The following is a 15,504-nucleotide window of genomic DNA, read 5'->3' as shown; positions in this document are numbered from 1 at the left end:
CCTCAACCTGACTGGCTGTCTCCTGTGTCTCTGTCCTCTACCTGACTGGCTGTCTCCTGTGTCTCCGTCCTCTACCTGACTGTCTGTCTCCTGTGTCTCCGTCCTCAACCTGACTGGCTATCTCCTGTGTCTCCGTCCTCAACCTGACTGGCTGTCTCCTGTGTCTCTGTCCTCTACCTGACTGGCTGTCTCCTGTGTGTCTGTCTCCTGTCCTTTACCTGACTGGCTGTCTCCTGTGTCTCCGTCCTTTACCTGACTGGCTGTCTCCTGTGTCTCCGTCCTCTACCTGACTGGCTGTCTCCTGTGTCTCCGTCCTTTACCTGACTGGCTGTCTCCTGTGTCTCCGTCCTTTACCTGACTGGCTGTCTCCTGTGTCTCCGTCCTCTACCTGACTGTCTGTCTCCTGTGTCTCCGTCCTTTACCTGACTGTCTGTCTCCTGTGTCTCCGTCCTCTACCTGACTGTCTGTCTCCTGTGTCTCCGTCCTCTACCTGACTGGCTGTCTCCTGTGTCTCCGTCCTTTACCTGACTGGCTGTCTCCTGTGTCTCCGTCCTCTACCTGACTGGCTGTCTCCTGTGTCTCCGTCCTTTACCTGACTGGCTGTCTCCTGTGTCTCCGTCCTCTACCTGACTGTCTGTCTCCTGTGTCTCCGTCCTCTACCTGACTGTCTGTCTCCTGTGTCTCCGTCCTTTACCTGACTGGCTGTCTCCTGTGTCTCCGTCCTTTACCTGACTGGCTGTCTCCTGTGTCTCCGTCCTCTACCTGACTGGCTGTCTCCTGTCTCCGTCCTTTACCTGACTGGCTGTCTCCTGTGTCGCCGTCCTTTACCTGACTGGCTGTCTCCTGTGTCTCTGTCCTTTACCTGACTGGCTGTCTCCTGTGTCTCCGTCCTTTACCTGACTGTCTGTCTCCTGTGTCTCCGTCCTCTACCTGACTGTCTGTCTCCTGTGTCTCCTTCTACCTGACTGTCTGTCTCCTGTGTCTCCGTCCTCTACCTGACTGTCTGTCTCCTGTGTCTCCGTCCTCTACCTGACTGTCTGTCTCCTGTGTCTCCGTCCTCTACCTGACTGGCTGTCTCCTGTATCTCCGTCCTCTACCTGACTGGCTGTCTCCTGTATCTCCGTCCTCTACCTGACTGGCTGTCTCCTGTGTCTCTGTCCTCTACCTGACTGTCTGTCTCCTGTGTCTCCGTCCTCTACCTGACTGTCTGTCTCCTGTATCTCCGTCCTCTACCTGACTGGCTGTCTCCTGTGTCTCCGTCCTCTACCTGACTGTCTGTCTCCTGTGTCTCCGTCCTCTACCTGACTGTCTGTCTCCTGTATCTCCGTCCTCTACCTGACTGGCTGTCTCCTGTATCTCCGTCCTCTACCTGACTGTATATCTCCTGTTCCTCCGTCCTCTACCTGACTGTCTGTCTCCTGTGTCACCGTCCTCTACCTGACTGTCTGTCTCCTGTGTCACCGTCCTCTACCTGACTGGCTGTCTCCTGTATCTCTGTCCTCTACCTGACTGACTGGCTGGCTGCCTGTCTATCTTCTGTCAGTTCAAAGGAGGGTGTTTGGTCCAATGAGGGCTGTGTGCGGTCCGAAGGGAACATGTCCTACTCGGTGTGTCTGTGTAATCATCTCACCAACTTCGCCATCCTCATGCAGGTGGTGCCCATGGAGGTAAGATCCCCTCTCCTCTCCTCCACAACATGTCCCATGCAGATGCTCGCTGTGTGTATGTCCCTCTTTGTTCTTGTTTATCCATCAGTGCACCACAGTATGTGATTTATGTATATTTGGACAGGGGTCTGTGGTTCACCACACAGTAACTTCCCCTCCCCTTCCAGAGGTCCTGGTTCTGTTAGAGTTTTCAGCATTCCTCTCCTGTTGGTCATTTATGGGTCCAGAGTAACAATGTTGGTTTCACTATTGCTTTAATAGGACAATGCTGCAGACTACCATAATGAGGTGTGGTCCTTTGGGCCTTGACATCAAATCAAATGTATTTATATAGCCCTTCTAACATCTGCTAATATATCAAAATGCTATACAGAAACTCAGCCTAAAACCCCAAACAGCAATCAATGCAGGTGTAGAAGCACAGTGGCTAGGACAATCTCCCTAGAAAGGCCAAAACCTAGGAAGAAACCTAGAGAGCAACCAGGCTATGAGGGGTTGCCAGTCCTCTTCTGGCTGTGCCGGGTGAAGATTATAACAGAACATGGCCAAGATGTTCAAATGTTCATAAATGACCAGCATGGTGAAATAATAGTAATCACAGTGAACAGGTCAGTGTTGAAACTGGAGCAGCTGCACGGCCAGGTGGACTGGGGACAAAAAGGAGTCATCATGCCAGGTTGTCCTGAGGCATGGTCGGTGGGCTCAGGTCCTCCGAGAGAGAGAAAGAAAGAAAGAGAGAATTAGAGAGAGCATACTTATATTCACACAGGACATTGGATAAGACAGGAGAAATACTCCAGATATAACAGACTGACCCTAGCCCCCCGACACATAAACTACTGCAACATAAATACTGGAGGCTGAGACAGGAGGGGTCAGGAGACACTGAGGCCCCATCCGATGATATCCCCGGACAGGGCCAAACAGGCAGGATATAACCCCACCCACTTTGCCAAAGCACAGCCCCCACACCACTAGAGGGATATCTTCAACTCCAACTTACCATCCTGAGACAAGGCCGAGTATAGCCCAAAAAGATCTCTGCCACGGCACAACCCAAGGGGGGACGCCAACCCAGACAGGAAGACCCAATGTGACTCAACCCACTCAAGTCACGCACCCCTCCTAGGGACGGCATGGAAGAGCACCAGTAAGCCAGTGACTCAGCCCCTGTAATAGGGTTAGAGGCAGAGAATCCCAGTGGAGAGAGGGGAACCGGCCAGGCAGAGACAGCAAGGGTGGTTCGTTGCTCCAGTGCCTTTCCGTTCACCTTCACACTCCTGGGCCAGACTACACTCAATCATAGGACCTACTGAAGAGATGAGTCTTCAATAAAGACTTAAAGGATGAGACCGAGTCTGCATCACTCACATGGGTAAGCAGACCATTCCAAAAAATCGAGCTCTATAGGAGAAAGCCCTGCCTCCAGCTGTTTGCTTAGAAATTCTAGGGACAATTAGGAGGCCTGCGTCCTTGTGACGTAGCGTACGTGTAGGTATGTACGGCAGGACCAAATCGGAAAGATCGGTAGAAGCAAGCTCATGTAATGCTTTGTAGGTTAGCAGTAAAACCTTGTATTAACAGGAAGCCAGTGTAGGGAGGTTAGCACTGGAGTAATATGATTTTTGGGGTTCTAGTCAGGATTCTAGCAGCCGTATTTAGCACTAACTGAAGTGTATTTAGTGCTTTATTCGGGTAGCCGGAAAGTAGAGCATTGCAGTAGTCTAACCTAGAAGTAACAAAAGCATGGATACATTTTTCTGAAAAAAGCTGTCCTTGAAACAGTCTTGATATGTTTGTCAAAAGATAGATCAGAGTCCAGAGTAACGCCGAGGTCTTTCAAAGTTTTATTTGAGACGACTGTACAACCATCAAGATTAATTGTCAGATTCAACAGACGATCTCTTTGTTTCTTGGGACCTAGAACAAGCATCTCTGTTTTGTCCGAGTTTAAAAGTAGAACGTTTGCAGCCATCCACTTCCTTATGACTGAAACACAGGCTTCCAGCGAGGGCAATTTTGGGGCTTCACCATGTTTCATTGAAATGTACAGCTGTGTGTCATCTGCATAGCAGTGAAAGTAAACATTGTGTTTTCGAATGACATCCCCAAGAGGTAAAATATATAGTAAAAACAATAGTGGTCCTAAAACGGAACCTTGAGGAACACCGAAATTTACAGTTGATTGTCAGAGGACAAACCATTCACAGATACAAACTGATATCTTTCTGACAGATAAGATCTAAACCAGGCCAGAACTTGTCCGTGTAGACCAATTTGGGTTTCCAATCTCTCCAAAAGAATGTGGTGATCGATGGTATCAAAGGCAACACTAAGGTCTAGGAGCACGAGGACAGATGCGGAGCCTCGGTCTGACGCCATTTAAAGGTCATGTACCACCTTCAAAAGTGCAGTCTCAGTGCTATGATGGGGTCTCAAACCAGACTGAAGCATTTTGTATACATTGTTTGTCTTCAGGAAGGCAGTGAGTTGCTGCGCAACAGATTTTTCTAACATTTTTGAGAAGAATGGGAGATTCGATATAGGCCGATAGTTTTTTATATTTTCTGGGTCAAGGTTTGGCTTTTTCAAGAGAGGCTTTATTTCTGCCACTTTTAGTGAGTTTGGTACACATCCGGTAGATAGAGAGCCGTTTATTATGTTCAACATAGGAGGGCCAAGCACAGGAAGCAGCTCTTTCAGTAGTTTAGTTGGAATAGGGTCCGTTATGCCGCTTGAAGTTTTAGAGGCCATGATTATTTTCATCATTGTGTCAAGAGAAACAGTTGAGTGTCTCCCTTGATCCTAGGTCCTGGCAGAGTTGTGCAGACTCAGGACAACTGAGCTTTGGGGGAATACGGAGATTTAAAGAGGAGTCGGAAGACTTCCAGTTTGGTGTGGCGCCATTTCCGTTCCAATTTTCTGGAAGCTTGCTTCAGAGCTCGGGTATTTTCTGTATACCAGGAAGCAAGTTTCTTATGACAAGTGTTTTTAGTTTTTAGGGGTGCAACTGCATTTAGGGTATTGGGTAAGGTTAAATTGAGTTCCTCAGTTAGGTGGTTAACTGATTTTTGTCCTCTGACGTCCTCGAGTAGGCAGAGGGAGTCTGGAAGGGCATCAAGGAATCTTTGGGTTGTCTGAGAATTTATAGCACGACTTTTGATGCTCCTTGGGGTCTGAGCAGATTATTTGTTGCGATTGCAAACGTAATAAAATGGTGGTCCGATAGTCCAGGATTATGAGGAAAAACATTAACCTCTTGAAACTCTAGGGGCGCAATTTCATTTTTGGATGAAAAACGTTCCCGTTTTAAACAAGATATTTTGTCACAAAAAGATGCTCGACTATGCATATAATTGATAGCTTTGGAAAGAAAACACTCTGAATTTTCCAGAACTGCAAAGATATTTTCTGTGGGTGCCCTAGAACGGGAGCTACAGGCAAAACCAAGATGAAACAGCAACCAGGAAACCAACAGGATTTTTGAGGCTCTGTTTTCCATTGTCTCCTTATATGGCTGTGAATGCGAGAGGAATTAGCCTGCCCTTTCTGTCGTTTCCCCAAGGTGTCTGCAGCATTGTGACGTATTTGTAGGCATATCATTGGAAGATTGACCATAAGAGACAACATTTTCCAGGTGTCCGCCCGGTGTCCTCCTTCGAAATTGGTGCGTCTTTTTCAGCTGCTGGTATTTTTCCATGCGATTCTGAGGGGAAAGCAGGCTTCCACGAACTGCATATCAATGAAGAGATATGTGAAAAAACACCTTGAGGATTGATTCCAAACAACGTTTGCCATGTTTCGGTCGATATTATGGAGTTAATTCGGAAAAAGTTTGACGTTTTGGTGACTGAATTTTCGGTTCGTTTTGGTAGCCAAATGTGATGTACAAAACGGAGCGATTTCTTCTACACAAAGATTCTTTCAGGAAAAACTGAACATTTGCTATGCAACTGAGAGTCTCCTCATTGAAAACATCCGAAGCTCTTCAAAGGTAAATGATTTTATTTATCTGGTTTTTGTGAAAATGTTGCGTGCTAAATGCTACTCAAAATGCTAAGCTAGCTTAGCATACTCTTACACAAATTAGTGATTTGCTATGGTTCAAAAGCATATTTTGAAAATCTGAGATGACAGTGTTGTTAAGAAAAGGCTAAGCTTGAGAGCAGGCGCATTATTTTCATTTTATTTGCGATTTTCAGAAATCGTTAACGTTGCGTTATGCTAATGAGCCTGAGGCTTTATTCACGATCCCGGATCCGGGATGGGGAGTATCAAGAGGGTAAGATCCACAACATTTATTCCATGGGACAAAACTAGGTCCAGAGTATGACTGTGGCAGTGAATAGGTCCGAAGACATGTTGTGGACAAAACCCACTGAGTCGATGATGGCTCCAAAAGCCTTTTGGAGTGGGTCTGTGGACTTCATGTGAATATTGAAGTCACCAAAAATTTGAATATTTATATGCTATGACTCAAGGTCCGATAGGAATTCAGGGAACTAGGTGAGGAATGCTGTATATGGCCCAGGAGGCCTGTAAACAATAGCTATAAAAAGTGATTGAGAAGGCTGCATAGATTTCATGACTAGAAGCTCAAAAGACGAAAACTTCATATTTTTTTTGTAAATTGAAATTTGCTATAGTAAATGTTAGCAACACCTCCAACTTTGCGGGATGCACGGGGAATATGGTCACTAGTGTAACCAGGAGGTGAAGACTCATTTAACACAGTAAATTCATCAGGCTGTTGGAGATCGAGCTACTTTTTTCAACATTCTGTTAAAAATTGCGCAACATTTCAACATCCTGCTACTCATGCTAGGAATATAGTATATGCATATGATTAGTATGTGTGCATAGAAAACACTCCGAAGTTTCTAGAACTGGTTCAATGGTGTCTGTGACTATAACAGAACGAGTTCCGTTGTCAAAATCGCAAGAAAACCTGATCACAAAATCTACAAAGAAAAAATCCATCCGCCAGTCTTTGTATTGTCTATGGCTTGCCATAAATGATGGGACTGTGTTTGCAATTCCTACAGCTTCCACACAATGTCGCCAGTGTTGTGATTACCAGGGCCCTTTATCCTTGGTCAGATTAGTCAATAGCACATCCGGTCTTCAGGTGCGCAACTGAAAAAAAAATCCGTGAGGAACTGGACTTCGTTTTGTAAACTTCTAGCTATTGAATACAGATCTCTCCGTGATCAATTTGATCATTTATTAACGTTTACTAATACCTAAACTTGGATTACAGAAGTAGGTTGAAGTGTTTTGTCAAAGTTTATAGGCAACTTTATGAATTTTATAAAATGATGTCGCATTCGGAAACGTGACTTTTTTCTCGGTGTTTCTAAATGGACATTTTGGGTATATATGGACCGATTTAATTGGGAAAAAAAGACCCAATTGTGATGTTTATGGGACATATAGGAGTGCCAACAAAGAATCTCGTCAAAGGTAATGAATTTTTATATTTTATTTCTGCGTTTTGGGTAGCGCCGGCTACGCTAATTTCTTTGTTTACGTCCTCTTTGTGTGTTTCTGGGGGCTGCATGCTATCAGATAATTGCTTCTCATGCTTTCTCCGAAAAGCATTTTACAAATCTGACATGTTGGCTATATTCACAACAAGTGTGGCTTGAATTGAGTACCCTGCATGTGTATTTTAATGAAAGTTTGAGTTTTAACGAGTACAATTAGTTGGTGCTCTGGAATGTCCGCTGATTTGGTTCCTGTACAGGTACATAATCATCAAGAAGTTTTAAGCCCTGTTTCAGTCAGGCCAATCACATCAAGATTATGATCCGTGATTAGTTCATTGACTATAACTGCCTTGGATGTGAGGGATCTAACATTAAGTAGCCCTATTTTGAGATGTGAGGTATCACGATCTCTTTCAATAATGGTAGGAATGAAGTAGGTCTTTATTCTAGTGAGATTGCTAAGGCGAACATCGAGGCACAGACATGGTCTCAATGGGGATAGCTGAGTTGACTACACTGACTGTGCTAGTGGCAGACTCCACTAAGCTGCCAGGCTGGCTAACAGCCTGCTACCTGGCCTGCACCCTATTTCATTGTGGAGCTAGGGGAGTTAGAGCCCTGTCTATGTTCGTAGATAAGATGAGAACACTCCTCCAGCTAGGACGGTGTCCGTCACAGGCAAGGCTGGGTCCTGTTTGTGGGTGAGTCCCAGAAAGAGGGCCAATTATCTACAAATTCTATATTTTGGGAGGGGCAGAAAACAGTTTTCAACCAGCGGTTGAGTTGTGAGACTCTGCTGTAGAGCTCATCACTCCTCCTAAATGGGAGGGGGCCAGAGACAATTACTCGATGCAGACACATCTTTCTAGCTGATTTACACGCTGAAGCTATGTTGTGCTTGGTGACCTCAGACTGTTTCATCCTAACATCGTTGGGGCCAACGTGATAACAATATCCCTATACTCTCTACACTCGCCAGTTTTAGCTTTAGCCAGCACCATCTTCAGATTAGCCTTAACGTCGGTAGCCCTGCCCCCGGCTAAACAGTGGATGATCAGTGGATGATTTGTTTTAAGTCTAATACTGTGGGTAATGGAGTCGCCAATGACTAGGGTTTTAAATTTGTCTGAGCTAATGGTGGGAGGCTTCTCAGACCCGGTAATGGGAGGAGTAGAGACCTGAGAAGGCTCGGCCTCTGACTCCTCGCTGCTTAATTGGCTGCTTAATTGGGAGAACTGGTTGAAAGTTTCTGTCAGCTGAATGAGCGACACAGGTTGAGCATTCCTACAGCATACAGCATTTCCCTCCGGAATAAATGAGAAAGTTGTCCGGCTGCAGGGACCGTGCGAGGGGATTTATACTACTATCCGTACTTACTGGTGGCACAGACGCTGTTTTATCCTTTCCAACACTGAAATTACCCTTGCCTGACGATTGCGTCTGAAGCTGGGCTTGCAGCACAGCTATCCTCGCCGTAAGGCGATCGTTCTCCTGTATGTTATGAGTACAGCGACTGCAATTAGAAGGCATCATGTTGGGGCCTCCCGGGTGGCGCAGTGGTTAAGGGTGCTGTACTGCAGCACCAGCTGTGCCAACAGAGACCCTGGGTTCGCGCCCAGGCTCTGTCATAACCGGCCATGACCGGGAGGTCCGTGGGGCGATGCACAATTGGCCTAGTGTCGTCTGGGTTAGGGAGGGTTTGGCCGGTAGGGAAATCCTTGTCTCATCGCATACCAGCGGTGGGCCGGGCGCAGTGCGCGCTAACCAAGGTTGCCAGGTGCACAGTGTTTCCTCCAACACATTGGTGCGGCTGGCTTCCGGGTTGGATGCGTGCTGTGTCAAGAAGCAGTGCGGCTTGGTTGGGTTGCGTATCGGAGGACGCATGACTTTCAACCTTTGTCTCTCCTGAGCCCGTACGGGAGTTGCGATGAGACAAGATAGTAGCTACTAACAATTGGATACCACGAAATTAGGGAGAAAAAGGGGGTAAAATTCAAAAAATAAATAAAATAAAGAAGAAGGCATCATTTTTCTCCCCAATTTTGTGGTGACTGTTGGAGGTCCTGACGAACCACGTCCAGATAAAGCGTCCGGAGTGAAAAAGTTGAATAAAAAAAGTTGAGTGAGGGGAAAAACTAAAAATATAAACGGTAGTTAAAAAACGTTAAGTTGTCAGGTAGCAAAGTAAGGTTAGCAACAAAACACACAGTAGCACGTAAACAAGTCTGCAAGTTGTGACCGGAAATGACACGTATGACAGGTACATGAGGCAATGTACATTCTAAAAGACATTCTATTCCCACAGTCAGTCTGGCTCAGGGATTCTCATTCTATACCCTCTTTGTAATAGATATACAAACAAACTAATTACATGTCAATATTATACCATGAAGGCCACAGTCTCCTTCTTGTTGTAAACCTGTACCCCAAACTTTTAAAGGAGCACATTTCAGATCACATCAGTTTTGCATTGTTTTCTCCTAAATGAAAAAAATCTAACATGTTCCATACAAGAGAAGCAAGGTCTTTAACCCTCCTCTGTTATCAAAAGGCCAGGAGCCTCATTTATCAATAATGCGTAGGCACAAATCTGTTCGTAAACCATGTGTGGGATCATTTCCACACAGTGTTAAATGTATCAATATGAGCGTTTGCTTGAGAGCTTGCATAAATGTATGCACAGCCATGACCATGCACACACAATGCCATGTGGTGGAATAAGGGAACTGCTCGTCAAGCTTTGAATGGGGAAAATATGTTGAAAATGTGTGAAATTGTGAGAGTAATAATTACATAATTTTTTCGATGTCATTGTATTTCAATTGTGAATTCATGCAACATATCTTGACAGGCTATATCATATATAGTAATTTGACCACATCAGTGCATTTGTTACAATAATGTCCCATATAAAGTTCAGTAATTTGTTAAATTAGGGGCACGTGTGTAAGTGAAAGCATTGTTGAAGTACTGTAAAAGATTGAGATAATGGGGAGAGATAATGGAACATTTCATGAGAGATGGCTGATCTTGCTCTGTTGGAAGGTTTGGCACATGCTGCATTTCGCAGAGAGAAGGTTTATAGCTACAGGTGGGACTTTTTTTTAAAGGAAGTACAGATTGGCTCGTCAAATATCGTTTCCCAAAAACAATCTTATTGGATTTTTGCGAGGATTTTAAAACTTCTTATGGCTTAGATCCCGCTACCGGGATCGATATGACAACAGCCAGTGAAAGTGCAGGGCGCCAAATTCAAACAACAGAAATCTCATAATTAAAATTCCTCAAACATACAAGTATTTTACACAATTTTTAAGATAAACTTGTTGTTAATCCCACCACAGTGTCCGATTTCAAAAAGGATTTATGACGAAAGCACACCAAATGATTATGTTAGGTCAGGTCAGCACCTAGTCACAGAAATACACAGCCATTTTTCCAGCCAAAGAGAGGAGTCACAAAAAGCAGAAATAGAGATAAAGATGAATCACTAACCTTTGATGATCTTCATCAGATGACACTCATAGGACTTCATGTTACACAATACATGTATGTTTTGTTCGATAAATCTCAGTTTACATTGGCGCGCTACGTTCAGTAATGTTTTGCTTCCAAAACATCCAGTGATTTTGCAGAGAGCCACATCAATTTACAGAAATACTCATCATAAATGTTGATGAAAATACAAGTTTTATGCATGGAACTTTAGATAAACTTCTCCTTAATGCAACCGCTGTGTCAGATTTCAAAAAGCTTTACCGAAAAAGCACACCATGCAATAATCTGAGTACGGCGCTCAGACACAAAAACAAGCCATACAGATATCCGCCATGTTGTGGAGTCAGTAAAAGTCCGAAATCGCGTTATAAATATTCACTTACCTTTGATAATGTTCATCAGAATGCAGTCCCAGGAATGCCAGTTCCACAATAAATCTTTGTTTTGTTCAAAAAAGTCCATCATTTATGTCCAAATACTTCCTTTTTGTTCTCGCCTTGAGTTTACAAATCCAAATTCACGACGCGCAGGTCAGACGAAATGTCAACAAATTCCATTACAGTTCGTAGAAACATGTCAAACTATGTATAGAATCAATCTTTAGGATGTTTTTAACATAACTCTTCAATAATGTTTCAACCGGTGAATTCCTTTGTCTTTAGAAAGGAAAAGGAACGTAGCTACCTCTCATGGGAGAGCATGTGATCAGCTCATGGCAGACACCTGATTGAAAGAGCTCTCATTCCCTCCTCCTTCACAGTAGAAGCCTGAAACAAGGTTCTAAAGACTGTTGACATCTGGTGGAAGCCTTAGGAAGTGCAATATGACCCCATAGACACTGTATATTCGATAGTCAATGAGTTGAAAAACTACAAACCTCAGATTTCCCACTTCCTGGTTGGATTTTTTCTCAGGTTTTTGCCTTCCATATGAGTTCTGTTATATTCACAGACATGATTCAAACAGGTTTAGAAACTTCTAATATGCATATCTTAGCTTCTGGGCCTGAGTAGCAGGCAGTTTACTCTGGGCATCTTATACATCCAAGCTACTCAATACTGCCCCCCAGCCATAAGAAGTTTTAAGGCAAGTCGTCCAGGTCCCGAGGCAGCAAAGCATCCTCAAACCATCACACTACCACCATCATGCTTGACCGTTGGGATGAGGTTCTTACTGTGGAATGCAGTGTTTTGTTTTCACCAGGCATAATGGGACCCATGTCGTCCAAAACGTTTCATCAAGACTCTAGGAAGAATGTTCTATGGACAGATGATTCAAAAGTGTGAGTTTTTGGACGACATGGGTTCCATTATGTCTGGTGAAAACCAAACACTCCATTCCACAGTAAGAACCTCATACCAACGGACAAGCATGGTGGTGGTAGTGTGATGGTTTGAGGATGCTTTGCTGCCTCAGGACCTGGACGACTTGCCTTAATAGAAGGAATCATGAATTCTGCTCTGTATCAGATAATTCTACAGGAGAAGGGCAGGCTATCTGTCTGTGAGCTGACAGCTGGGTCATGCAGCAAGACAATAATCCAAAACACACAATCAAGTCTACATAAAAATGGCTAAAAAGCAACACATTTGAAGTTTTGGAGTAGCTTAGTCAAAGTCCATACCTAATCCCAATTGAGATGTTGTGGCAGGACTTGAAACGAACAGTTAATGCTTGAAAACCCACAAATGTTGCTGAGTTACAGCAGTTCGGCATGGACGAGTGGGACAACATTCCTCCACAGCGATGTGAGAGACTGATCAACAACTACAGGAAGCGCTTTGTTTGAGTCATTGCAGCTAAAGTTGGCACAACCAGTTATTGAGTGTAAGGGGGAATTACTTTTTCACACAGGGGCATTGTGTGTTGCATGACTATTCATTAAATAAATTAAACAAATACACAATTGTTGTTATTTGATCACTCAGGTTCCCTAATATTAGGTTTTGGTTGAAGATTTGATAACATTCAGTATAAAAACATATGCAAAAGTAGATATTCGGTCTTGAACACATTAGTAGGGGGCAAATACTTTTTCACAGCACTGTATGTATGTGTGTGGCGTAAGGCTTGTTGTTGTAGTTTCACAGCACTGTATGTATGTGTGTGGCGTAAGGCTTGTTGTTGTGGTTTCACAGCACTGTATGTATGTGTGTGGCGTAAGGCTTGTTGTTGTAGTTTCACAGCACTGTATGTATGTGTGTGGCGTAAGGCTTGTTGTTGTGGTTTCACAGCACTGTATGTATGTGTGTGGCGTAAGGCACAGCACTGTATGTATGTGTGTGGCGTAAGGCTTGTTGTTGTAGTTTCACAGCACTGTATGTATGTGTGTGGCGTAAGGCTTGTTGTTGTAGTTTCACAGCACTGTATGTATGTGTGTGGCGTAAGGCTTGTTGTTGTGGTTTCAAGGCTTGTTGTTGTAGTTTCACAGCACTGTATGTATGTGTGTGGCGTAAGGCTTGTTGTTGTAGTTTCACAGCACTGTATGTATGTGTGTGGCGTAAGGCTTGTTGTTGTGGTTTCACAGCACTGTATGTATGTGTGTGGCGTAAGGCTTGTTGTTGTAGTTTCACAGCACTGTATGTATGTGTGTGGCGTAAGGCTTGTTGTTGTTGTTTCACAGCACTGTATGTATGTGTGTGGCGTAAGGCTTGTTGTTGTGGTTTCACAGCACTGTATGTATGTGTGTGGCGTAAGGCTTGTTGTTGTGGTTTCACAGCACTGTATGTATGTGTGTGGCGTAAGGCTTGTTGTTGTTTTCACAGCACTGTATGTATGTGTGTGGCGTAAGGCTTGTTGTTGTATGTTGTCGTACAGCACTGTATGTATGTGTGTGGCGTAAGGCTTGTTGTTGTGGTTTCACAGCACTGTATGTATGTGTGTGGCGTAAGGCTTGTTGTTGTGGTTTCACAGCACTGTATGTATGTGTGTGGCGTAAGGCTTGTTGTTGTAGTTTCACAGCACTGTATGTATGTGTGTGGCGTAAGGCTTGTTGTTGTAGTTTCACAGCACTGTATGTATGTGTGTGGCGTAAGGCTTGTTGTTGTAGTTTCACAGCACTGTATGTATGTGTGTGGTTGTGGTTTCACAGTAAGGCTTGTTGTTGTGGTTTCACAGCACTGTATGTATGTGTGTGTGGCGTAAGGCTTGTTGTTGTGGTTTCACAGCACTGTATGTTTCGTAAGGCTTGTTGTTGTGGTTTCACAGCACTGTATGTATGTGTTGTGGCGTAAGGCTTGTTGTTGTTGTTGTTTCACAGCACTGTATGTATGTGTGTGGCGTAAGGCTTGTTGTTGTGGTTTCACAGCACTGTATGTATGTGTGTGGCGTAAGGCTTGTTGTTGTGGTTTCACAGCACTGTATGTATGTGTGTGGCGTAAGGCTTGTTGTTGTGGTTTCACAGCACTGTATGTATGTGTGTGGCGTAAGGCTTGTTGTTGTGGTTTCACAGCACTGTATGTATGTGTGTGGCGTAAGGCTTGTTGTTGTGGTTTCACAGCACTGTATGTATGTGTGTGGCGTAAGGCTTGTTGTTGTGGTTTCACAGCACTGTATGTATGTGTGTGGCGTAAGGCTTGTTGTTGTGGTTTCACAGCACTGTATGTATGTGTGTGGCGTAAGGCTTGTTGTTGTGGTTTTGTAGTTTCACTGTATGTATGTGTGTGGCAAGCACTGTATGTATGTGTGTGGCGTAAGGCTTGTTGTTGTGGTTTCACAGCACTGTATGTATGTGTGTGGCGTATAAGGCTGTTGTTGTAGTTTCACAGCACTGTATGTATGTGTGTGGCGTAAGGTTTTGTGGTTTCACAGTTGTATGTTTGTTGTTGTGGTTTCACAGCACTGTATGTATGTGTGTGGCGTAAGGCGTTGTTGTAACAGCACTGTATGTATGCTTGTTGTTGTGGTTTCACAGCACTGTATGTATGTGTGTGGCGTAAGGCTTGTTGTTGTGTTTTGTGTGTGGCACAGCACTGTATGTATGTGTGTGGCGTAAGGCTTGTTGTTGTAGTTTCACAGCACTGTATGTATGTGTGTGGCGTAAGGCTTGTTGTTGTGGTTTCACAGCACTGTATGTATGTGTGTGGCGTAAGGCTTGTTGTTGTTGTTTCACAGCACTGTGTATGTTGTGGTTTGTTGTTGTGGTTTCACAGCACTGTATGTATGTGTGTGGCGTAAGGCTTGTTGTTGTGGTTTCACAGCACTGTATGTATGTGTGTGGCGTAAGGCTTGTTGTTGTGGTTTCACAGCACTGTATGTATGTGTGTGGCGTAAGGCTTGTTGTTGTGGTTTCACAGCACTTGTATGTGTTGTAAGGCTTGTTGTTGTGGTTTCACAGCACTGTATGTATGTGTGTGGCGTAAGGCTTGTTGTTGTGGTTTCACAGCACTGTATGTATGTGTGTGGCGTAAGGCTTGTTGTTGTAGTTTCACAGCACTGTATGTATGTGTGTGGCGTAAGGCTTGTTGTTGTTGTTGTTTCACAGCACTGTATGTATGTGTGTGGCGTAAGGCTTGTTGTTGTAGTTTCACAGCACTGTATGTATGTGTGTGGCGTAAGGCTTGTTGTTGTGGTTTCACAGCACTGTATGTATGTGTGTGGCGTAAGGCTTGTTGTTGTGGTTTCACAGCACTGTATGTATGTGTGTGGCGTTGTTGTTGTGGTTTCAAGCACTTGTTGTTGGCGTAAGGCTTGTTGTTGTGGTTTCACAGCACTGTATGTATGTGTGTGGCGTAAGGCTTGTTGTTGTGGTTTCACAGCACTGTATGTATGTGTGTGGCGTACAGCACTGTATGTATGTGTGTGGCGTTGTTGTTGTAGTTTCACAGCACTGTATGTATGTGTGTGGCGTA

General features: G+C 44.3%; 1 protein-coding gene across 4 annotated transcripts in view; it reads left to right on the top strand.

Annotated features, from left to right (window-relative positions):
• Positions 1-15,504, top strand: part of LOC135540445 (adhesion G-protein coupled receptor D1-like) — a 69,938-nt gene that overhangs the window by 45,147 nt on the left and 9,287 nt on the right. For all 4 annotated transcript variants that reach the window (XM_064967089.1, XM_064967088.1, XM_064967086.1 and 1 more), the window contains one exon: positions 1,544-1,667. In XM_064967089.1, the coding sequence (XP_064823161.1) occupies positions 1,544-1,667 (124 nt within the window). The remainder of the gene's footprint in view (positions 1-1,543; positions 1,668-15,504) is intronic.

This window comes from Oncorhynchus masou, chromosome 1 (genome assembly GCF_036934945.1).
Source record: "Oncorhynchus masou masou isolate Uvic2021 chromosome 1, UVic_Omas_1.1, whole genome shotgun sequence".
In the NCBI taxonomy this organism is placed as follows: Eukaryota; Metazoa; Chordata; class Actinopteri; order Salmoniformes; family Salmonidae; genus Oncorhynchus; species Oncorhynchus masou.
This window is presented reverse-complemented; position numbering and strand designations above follow the sequence as displayed.